At 41.7% G+C, this 9,708-nt stretch overlaps 1 protein-coding gene across 1 annotated transcript; it reads right to left on the bottom strand.

Moving 5' to 3' along the window:
- Positions 1-6,866: 6,866 nt before the first annotated feature.
- LOC105853654 (calcitonin gene-related peptide 2-like) lies at positions 6,867-8,783 on the bottom strand. Its single transcript, XM_012725196.1, has 4 exons — positions 8,736-8,783; positions 8,272-8,366; positions 7,678-7,812; positions 6,867-7,026 (listed from the first exon to the last, which is right to left on the bottom strand). The coding sequence occupies exons 1-4, from the start codon at positions 8,781-8,783 to the stop codon at positions 6,867-6,869; spliced, it is 438 nt and encodes a 145-aa protein (XP_012580650.1).
- Between the last annotated feature and the right edge of the window lie 925 nt (positions 8,784-9,708).

Below are 9,708 nucleotides of genomic sequence, written 5' to 3'. Positions count from 1 at the left end.
AGGATAGAAGCAGTAGAGAGAGGAAGAAGTGGTAGATACAAATATTCTCAAAAAATAGTCTATCAGATCACAAAAATATGCGGAGAACTGATGAAACTTAACAAAAATAAAGTAAACAACCCATCAAAAAATGGGTAATAGAGCTAAAAAGACACTTCTCCAAAGAGGAAATGCAGATGGCCAACAGGCATATGAAAAAATGTTCAACATCACTCGTAATAAGGGAGATGAAAATTAAAATCACAATGAGATACCACCTCACCCCAGTGAGAATGGCACATCTTCAAACAACTAGCAACAACAAATGTTGGCGAGGATGTAGAGAAAAAGGAACTCTCCTACACTGCTGGTGGGAATGCAAACTAGTACAACCACTACGGAAAACTGTTTGGAGGTTTCTCAAACTGCTAAACATGGTGCTTCCCTACGACCCAGCAATCCCACTCCTAGGAATCTACCCAAAAGACACAAAAACACTGATTGAAAAAGATACCTGTCCGTCCATGTTTATTGCTGCTTTATTTACAATTGGAAAAACATGGAAGCAGCCCAAATGCCCAAAAGTAGATAACTGGATAAAAAAGATGTGGTACATATATACAATGGAATATTACTCAGCAACCAAAAAAGAGAAACACATGTCTTTTGCAGCAACTTGGATGGAGCTGGAAAAGATCATGCTTAGTGAGATAAGCCAGAAAGAGAAAGAAAAATACCGGATGGTTTCACTCATAGCAGGAGTATAATGGACCAGGCGAGAAAATAACAAGAATAATGAACAGCCATATACCAGAGACATTTTGTGGGGCTGGAGTGGGGAATGGGATCAAAAATGGGGGGGGGAGTGTACGGGATTATGGTGATGGCACAGGGGTGATTTGGTGATGGGAAACCTGCGGGGATTACAATCGAGATGGGGAAAAAAATGTACAAAATGATGTAAAAATAAACTTTTGTAAAAAAAAAATAGTCTATCAGAAATTTAATGTGACAATTCAGAAATCTAGACAGAGACCAGCTAACCAAATTTTCTACAGTCATCTTGGAGAATGAAATTAAATGGACAGGAAAGAAATGCATGAATTAGAAACAAGAGGGGTAGTAGCATTGAAAAATAAGTATAAAGACTCATTCTTTGAAATATCCAATAAAATGGAAATTCTTAGTAAATTAAACAAGGAAAAGAAAAAGGGAAAATATATATCCAGTATAAAAAAAAGAAGACACTACCTCAAATAAGAAGACTGAAACTGTAGTAAAAATGTATAATGACAAAAAAGTACGTTAACATGAATGCATGAAAATGTTTTTCAAATGAGTATGTTTTGTATTAAATAAAAAATGCCCACTACATACTACCTTCAAGAAGATTACATTTCACCTATTAAAGTAAAATATGTACAAAAATAATATTGACTAACAAGTATCATTAAATACATATAAGGAATCATTCTGATTTCTATCTCACTAACTGGAAGATTTGTGTATTATGTAATTTGTGTATTTACCACTGGAAAATAACTTTAAATACACTAGAGAAGGCTCTTTGACACCTTTTGTTAAATTCAGTGTTTGTTTAGTTTAACATTATTTTGACAGGATGCAACCTCTATTGACCATAACAGAAACATTAAAGCTTTATAACTGAGATCCCAACCATTTTTGAATTTATGTAAGCTTAAAGCTTTGCTTGAAATTAAAATGTCAATCTCAAGTTATTTTTTAAAAATAAAATTCAGGACCAGATAGAATGTGGGTATTGCAGAAACTAACTGCAACCAGCTATTATCCACTAAGAAAAGTATAAGTAAAAACACTAAAAAAAGGAAAAAAAATAACAAATTTTATTATTTAAAAAGATTTATTTATGCATACAGATCTGGGGGGTAGAACAAGAATAGATAGAATAAAATAAGCAGAATTATAGAGTAGAATAATAATGGTAGAAATTGACATATTGAAAACTATGTGAAATGGGCTGTGAGGAGGTTTTGCAGGTAAATTTCATCAGGCTTAAGGCTCCTGGAGTTTCCAACTTCCTTGATAACACTGGCATAGCCCTGACACTGAATTTAACAAAGGTAATAAAAATCCCCCCCAAAATCATTAGCAAATTAAATATGAAAATATATTTTGATACCAATCCACTGTGCAGGTAAATTTAACAAGAAGTGTTACAGTAATTAAAGAGAGCAGATTTAGGGCCATCAAGTTAGGATCAGGTTTGTGTGTTGAAATGGATCTAAGAGGTGTATGATTTTGATCAGACTATTTAATCTCTCTGTGCTTCATACATAAAATGTGACATGTGATAGTATGTAGTTTACACAGTTGCAAAGATGAAGTGAGTTTCTCTCTGTAAAACACTGACTACCGTACAGTAGCATGTAGTAGGTACTCAAAAGTATTAACTATTGTCAGTTTCTATATTTGAAAATGTATCAATCATAGTTCAAAGGAGAAAAACCTAAGACAATTTTGTTAAATATCAAAAGATATTTTGCTAAACTTTCAAATCCATTTTTGATTTAAAATGTCATTTAGAACATATAAGACAAAAGTTCCTCTCCTAACGTGACAAAGAATCTCCTTCTGAAATTAACAGCCTTTGTCATCAAAGATGCCTGCTGTCATCATTAAATCTCACCATTGTTCAAGAAGTTCCAGCTGATTTGAGAAAAGAAACATGAAAATCATTATTATTATTTATACACCATACCATTATCTGGTTATCAATGTAAATAAAAATGCAATGGGATTTTAAAAAATTGAAAACTATCCTAACTTTCAGGAAAACAAGTGTGAAAATTATCAAGAGTATTTTGAAAAAGAGCAATATAAAGTTGTTTTTACCTTACTATTTATTAAATATTACTACTGGTACAGAAACCTAATAATAGCTGCGGAAAGAGAAGCCAGAAGAAGAGATGGTGTTTAAAATCAATGTAGGATTTGTTCATTTATTTAGTAGTATTTGGTAGTGAGATAAGCAGATATATATTCTGAGTATCAATAAATACGATTACTTGGAATCATGCAGTAGGGAAGTGATTCCAAGGGTCTATTTAGAAGAATGCATTAATTCTTTAACAATTCTTGATTTGTGTGTTTTTTCTCTGGTTCTGTTATTATTTTACATAATTTGAGACCATGATATTGGCCACATGTGCATTTAGGGTAAATGTATCTTCTTTTTTGAGTACTCAGTTTCTTTTCTATTTCCATTAAGTGTTTGATGACTTGAATTCTAGTTTGACCTTAGGAAGTTGTGTCAGTTTTCTTCATATTTGTTCTGTGTATCTTTTACTCACCTTCTACTTTGATCCATTTTGAGTCCTGATGTGTTTTTTTGTTTTTTGTTTTTTGAAGATTTATTTATTTATGCATACAAAACAGGGGTACAGGCCAGAGGTGCAGGGGCAGGGAGAGGATTCACCAGAGACAGAGTGGGAAATAGAACAGGCAGATCGACGAAGTACACCGCTGAGGGAAGCAGCGGGCGGGTCAGGAGAGGTCTGCTGTGCCAAGTGGGTCACCTCCGGGACCAGGGATGGAACTCATGATGAAGTGGCTTTAGATTCTTAGTGCTGTGCTTTAACCTGCTGCGCCACCAGCAGGTTAACCAAGGAGGGCCCATGAATACTTATGTTTTTAATGTTCCTCACATAGGAAAGAAATTGCTGTTTTTTTTCTTTTTTTGAAAGTACAGTCAGATTGCTTTCATCTTTAGCTTTCTTTTAGTCTTCTCTTTTACTTGGTGATATTAACTCATATACAATGATAATTAAGGTGATGTAAGCATTGCTTGTGTTACCTTTTTCACATGGGACATTTACAAATGCATTTTGATGATTTTCCTACTTTCCACTGACTAGATGGATACTCTTTTGCTAGTTTAAAAGCCATGCATTTTTTTCAAAGTTGTATGGTGATTCTGTTAAAAAAAATATTAAAAAACAAAACCTATACTTTCATACAATTATTCCTGTTGAACATGAGTATAACAAATACTTCTAAATGATATTTACTATAAAACCTAGGAGACAAAATCTTGATAGAAGTCACCTGCGTGTCCCGCTTCATGATGTCTCCTTTCTTTGACATCAGTCACTTTTTATTTTATTTTATTTTTTATTTTATTATTTTTTAAAGATTTATTTATTTATTCATATGGAACTGGTGTACAGGCCAGAGATGCGGAGGGTGAGAGGATTCACCAGAGACAGAGTGAGGAGCAGAACAGGCAGATCTACTAAGTACACTGCTGAGGGGAGCAGCAGGAGAGGTCTGCCTCGCCATGTGGTCACCTCCGGGGGCAGGCCGGAATCGAACTCATGCGGAAGTGGCTTTTTAGCTTCTCAGTGCAGTTCTTTAACCTGCTGTGCCACCAGGGAGGGCCATCAGTCACTTTTTAAATCTGAACTTATGAATATGATGTTTATCATCCTTGCACATGACTGTTTAGATTTTCTGTATGTGTATAAATATATATACATACATACATACAAACTTACTTATATATGAGTGTATATATATGAGAGAGAGAATTTAGAATAAGCCTTAGTTGGAAACTGAAGGACTTTTTTCCTTCTATAATATATGGTGTGAGGGGTAAAGACTGAGGCAACAAAAGTCTTTGTCTCTACAATGTGTCTTGAGATCCTTCAGCACACTTTATGTGTATTAGCGATCTGAACTGGTGCACCACATGACATGGTTTGAGGTTCAAAGTAATCACACTTTCATTTGATGGGCTCTGACTCATTTGTGATATATCTATAAGTGGGGATTAAAATATGCTGATGGGAATTCAATATAGATTAGTTTGATTATTGGTGCTCATATCTTGATTCCAAGACTAAAATGGTTTTCATAGCATTTCCCTTCTTGATTCAAAATTTCCTACCTGGTTACAGATATTATTCTTCTCACAAACACCCAGCTCCTATCTTTGTTTACTGCAAAGAAAGAAGAAAACATGCTGGTCAGATTACTCAAAGGGAGAAGAAAAGTAGGAGATAAGGCCAGCCAGATACTGGGGATAGTTAAGAAAAAGGCGAGGAAGGGAAACTCAACTTGTAGGTCACTGCAGCCCCCTAAGTGTTTACCCCGTGAAATGGGGGTTCCATGGAGTACTAAGGTGTCAGGCAGATATGGTCTCATCAACCTGTACAGCGAAGCTCTGCTACTCTACCGGCTGATGGGCCGAGGGTCGTAACTCTGCAGACTCCTAAAGGAATAACTAAAGTCAGTGGGTAGAAGGGGTGGCTTCTCTCATGCAATAACCCAGTTACTTATGTCCCTGTGAAATGATGCCCATCACCGTGGGAGCTAGTCAGCCACTCGTCCTCTGCAGGCCCCACAGAGGCTGCTGCTGTGAAATTCCTACATGGACTACAGCTTTCGTCCCTCTGACACCTGAGATTTCTTCCAAAACTGAGTGTCTATGATCCCACTGCATGTATCACCTCGATACCACCCCCCCTCGCCCCCCACCCCAGCCCCACTTAGACCAGAAGCTGCAGAATGCAGGGAGATTTGTCTGTTCTGTTCATTGCTGTGTTCTCAGTGCCTGGAACAGTGCTTCGCACGCTGCAGACCCCAGTAAGTGTTTGTTAAGTGTACAGATGTCTGTGAAACTTATTGCAGGACCTTGTTCAAGGTCCCTCTGGACCTCAGAGATTAAAGAAGTTGCACTGGAGCCTCTCACGACCTCTCTGGGTCTGCCCGTCCGTGATCCCATTTCAGGTTGGGAGCAATTGTCTCCAAGGGGCTTGCAGACCAGGGACTGCTCATGGGGAGGAAAGGCAGGACTAGCCAAGGGTGAACCTTGGTCTAGGGAAGGGCACAGATAACCCTTAGGGTTGGGGACTCAGGAAATGGCTCTATTGTGTCTGAGATGCCCCCGGGATTCTGATTCCAATAAGGCATGTTCCCTAGAAAGCGAAGGTGTGGGCACAGAGCACCCTTCCCAATCATGTTGGCTTTGCCTGTTTTGAGTCAGCCTGCTCAAAAAGTGTTCACAGGTCAGTGGTGCTCTCATGGGACAGATGGCAGGACAGCATCAGGGGCTTTTCCCAAATGTACCAAAATGACATGTTTTATTGTGATGAAGTGTAAGATGACAATATGGCATTTGCTTTCTGTCGAGGTCCAGTGTTCCTCTGTGTCCCCGTTCACCCAGAGGCAGCAAGTTCCCACCCCCTGAGGCTCAAGCAGACACACCAGCATCTACAGGCTGGTTCCCGGGGCCCAAAATTTGCTGCTAGGTCAGCCCATGAGACGCGCCGTCGCCCTTACTGACCAGAGTCTAGTATACAAAAGACACACACACGGAGTTTATTCTGCATTCATGTTTATTTTGAAGGATAAAGAGTGATTTTAATTTGGAGGAGCATGCATACATGGATATTTTCCATGTTTTTCCTTAAGTTGTCCAATTAAAGAGGTCGGGTTCAGCGTCATGGCAATCTAGGAGAAAAAATTGTAGAATTTAGTCACTTCTGAATTAGGAAGTTATTGCCATCTACTATCTCACTTACTCTCCATGCTAATACTAGCTGGGAGATAGTTGTCTTTGATTGGAGAACTGAGATTCACTGCAGGGAATAGTGTTTAAATAGAAAATATATTTCTTGGCAGATAATCAATTTCATAGGGTGAGACTAGGAAACAGAAATGAGCCCAAATTCTAGGGTTCAACTGGAACTCTTGTCCTCCAGGCACTGGAGTGGCTACTGAGTTCTGTGTGCTTTTTATACTGTCTGGCCCTGATGGGCTTGGACCTTGGAAACCCTGACACCCAGTCCTGCCCCTGCACTGGCCAGCATGGGGATTGTCACCTGATTGCTGGTTCATGATGCTGTTTAGGCCTTATTGTTCTCGGGGGGATTGCCATTGGCGTCGTCATCCACATTGGTGGGCACAGAATCCTTCTTCATCACATCCTCAGTAAGGCTCAGCAAGTCCAGCAGCTCACGAGTCAGGCAGGCAGTAGTGTCGCAGGCTTTCTTCTCGGCAGTGGCACTGATTAAGAGGAGGGAGAAAAAGAGACCTGTCAGAAGTTGCAGAGGGAAGGGTCTGCTCATGGCAGAATTACTGTTCTGAGAGGCACCAATTAGCAGTAAGTTTCTCCTAAACACAATTATCACTGCAAAAAAATCATAGGTCATTTGGGAAAATCCCATTTGCAACCTGATGGATATTCCCCAGGCGACAGAAAACCCACAGGTGGTCATGGAATATCGAGAGGGCAGCCAGTCTTTCCTGTACAAGTAAAGTGGAAATCAGTCAAAGATTGTAAGATCTGAGAAAATGATGGCATTCCGTCTACCCATTTTCAAGGATTTTCTCTATGCCACATTGCATTCAAGGGTACCATGTCTTCTTATTTAGGAAAACGCAAACACCCCTGTATTGTGTAGAAGAGGAGAGTTTTAGTATTTGTCCCTAAGGTGCTTACCTGTGCCTGGGAGCACTGTTCTTGCTACAGGGAGCACCTACTATATCTGTGTCTGGCTACGTTGGAGCTTTAGGTCGTCAGGGTGAATGCAGGTGCAACAAGTGCCCCTGCTGGGCACTGCTGGGGCCAGGCCAGGGGCAGGGGTGTGCTCCAAGCTCAGGGTGCTCAGGGAGGTGGCGCTAGGAAGGGGTGCTGGGTGGGGTAGTGAGTCTTACTTGGTGTTGTCAGTCTCTTTTTCCAGGTCCAGCTCATTGGCCTCAATCTGATCAAAGCCCTGCACCACAGCAACCAGTACAAATTCTGATTCCTCCTCAGCAATTATAGGGGATGTGCAGTTGTCCGCAGCAAATCTAGAAAAGAAATGCAAACCCATTACTGGCTCTGAGCGAGTACCTACCTTCTCTCCAGGATGAGCCTGTCGCAGTTCCAATGAACAGGGCATACACGATGCCATTAATGTTTAAAAAGTGCTGCTTTACCAGGAGTTAGGTGCTGGACTGGATTAGATAGGTTTGTGAAAGAAAATTGCTGGATTTTCAGGTTCCTTATGAGCTTAGTGTTACAAAGGCATTCTTAAAAATTACATGATAAAACACTTAGTTTGAAATGAAAAGATGTTTTACTTAATAAATGTAATTTGCATGAGAGTGAAAATTTGTTTAATAGATTTCATATCACATTTAATAACAGCTATATTGGCAAAGTGGTTAACATTAAGGATGAAATTAATTTCTCAAATTATGGTTGAAATCGATTAATAGGTTTCCCACACATGCAGGGGCATCAGGAAGTGTACCCGGCTCTCTTACCCAATAGGTGCTGCCTGGAGGAAGCCCAGGTGGTACAGCACCAAGATGCTGAGAGTCAGGAAGGGAAGGATCTTCCAGAAGCCCATGGTGCCTCTCTGTAAAGAAAGAATAAGGTCACCACCTGCACCAGTTCAAAGTTTCATGAGCCCATAGACCTGCGCTCGGCGATGCACCAACTGCAGTATCCTGGTCTCAAGCCCCTCATGTCATTTCCCGTCACCTTTTGTTTCATCTTTGAAGTGACTGCTGGAAGATCCAGGGAACCTGTAGCACGCGTGGTTTAGCAGAGATAAAGAAGCACGGCTGGGGGGGAACGCGGGAGGTGGTCCCTTCCACAGCGCCCTTCCCCCACCCCTGTATCTGTTGACAAATCTCCGTTAAAGACAGTCTGGAGCAACTGATTACATTGTTATTTCCCTGACAAAACCCAGCGCTGGCATCCTGTTTGGTGCTTTTACTCATACCTGACGAATAGTAAGGAGGGAAATTTCTGAGAGATCTAAGATGGACATTCTAGCGCTACGGCACTCTACACCTTGGGAGAGTTACTGTGTAAAGGAAATTTAGCCCATTTTTTAATTAGAACCTCTGGACTTAACTAGAAAAAAACAGAATTCCCAGAATATGTATTGTGACACCTAATTCCACCCACTTGCACTCGCCCAGGTTCCGAATGAATTTCCCCGTGACCACTAGCACACGGCGCGATCTCTAAACTCACAGTCTGTAGAGAGCTACGCCCGCATCCCGCTCTCCCCGCGGGGCGACTGGCGGGCTCCAGTGTCCCGAGACTGGACTAAGTCTCAGGGCAGCAGAAGGGTGGACACCGGAGTCCGCCTCAGCCCGCGAAGACCGCAGCGAGTCCCGGGACTGAGACTGTCCAGCGTTACCTGTGCAGCACCTGAGATGGATCGCGCAGTACCAGAGATGTGTCCGTAGACCACACAGAGGTGGGCAGAGCTCGACAGGCACGGAGATCAACCTAGAGAAAGCCTGACGGAGAGAGAGGGACGGGAAGAGAGGGAGAGAAAAACAGGTTAGAATTGCTAGGCAGGAATGTCAAGGCTCACCTGGCGGCAGGTAGCTAGTAGAGGTGGTGAGAGCCTCAGCTGCGTTGTCACTGGAGCGGCAGCGACTGTGAGCTGGGTGGTGGCTCCGAAGCCTCCCAGCACAGGCAGCCGCTCTTATTCCCGCCGCTCGGGGTTTGGGGTGGTCCTGGAGATCCGGGCAACCAATGAGGGAAGGGAGCCCGCGCCAGATCACTTGTGTCACCCACTTGCGCACAGAAGCGGGAGCACGCAGCGAGACCACCGCACTGTATTTGCATTGAGGTCACGGTGGAGGGAGGGGGCTGCGTGGGGGCGGGGGGGTTTGTCACGATGAGATTAAACTTAATGTGAACAGGAACTTGTGGAGAGTTTGTCGTGCCGGGAAACT

The sequence above is a fragment of the Condylura cristata genome, unplaced genomic scaffold (genome assembly GCF_000260355.1).
Source record: "Condylura cristata isolate star-nosed mole 26May11 unplaced genomic scaffold, ConCri1.0 scaffold00015, whole genome shotgun sequence".
In the NCBI taxonomy this organism is placed as follows: domain Eukaryota; kingdom Metazoa; phylum Chordata; class Mammalia; order Eulipotyphla; family Talpidae; genus Condylura; species Condylura cristata.
Note: the sequence above shows the minus strand (reverse complement) of the source record. Positions and strands in the feature narration are given on the sequence as shown.

Bases quoted from the DNA above. Each gene is read 5' to 3' on its own strand.
- LOC105853654 (XM_012725196.1), bottom strand. From the start codon at position 8,783: ATGTCCATCTTAGATCTCTCAGAAATTTCCCTCCTTACTATTCGTCAG. The intron at 7,813-8,271 runs GTAAGAGAGCCG...TTTCTTTTCTAG, and splicing joins CTCCAGGCAGCACCTATTGG to ATTTGCTGCGGACAACTGCA. The intron at 7,027-7,677 runs GTAAGACTCACT...CCTCTTAATCAG, and splicing joins AAAGAGACTGACAACACCAA to TGCCACTGCCGAGAAGAAAG.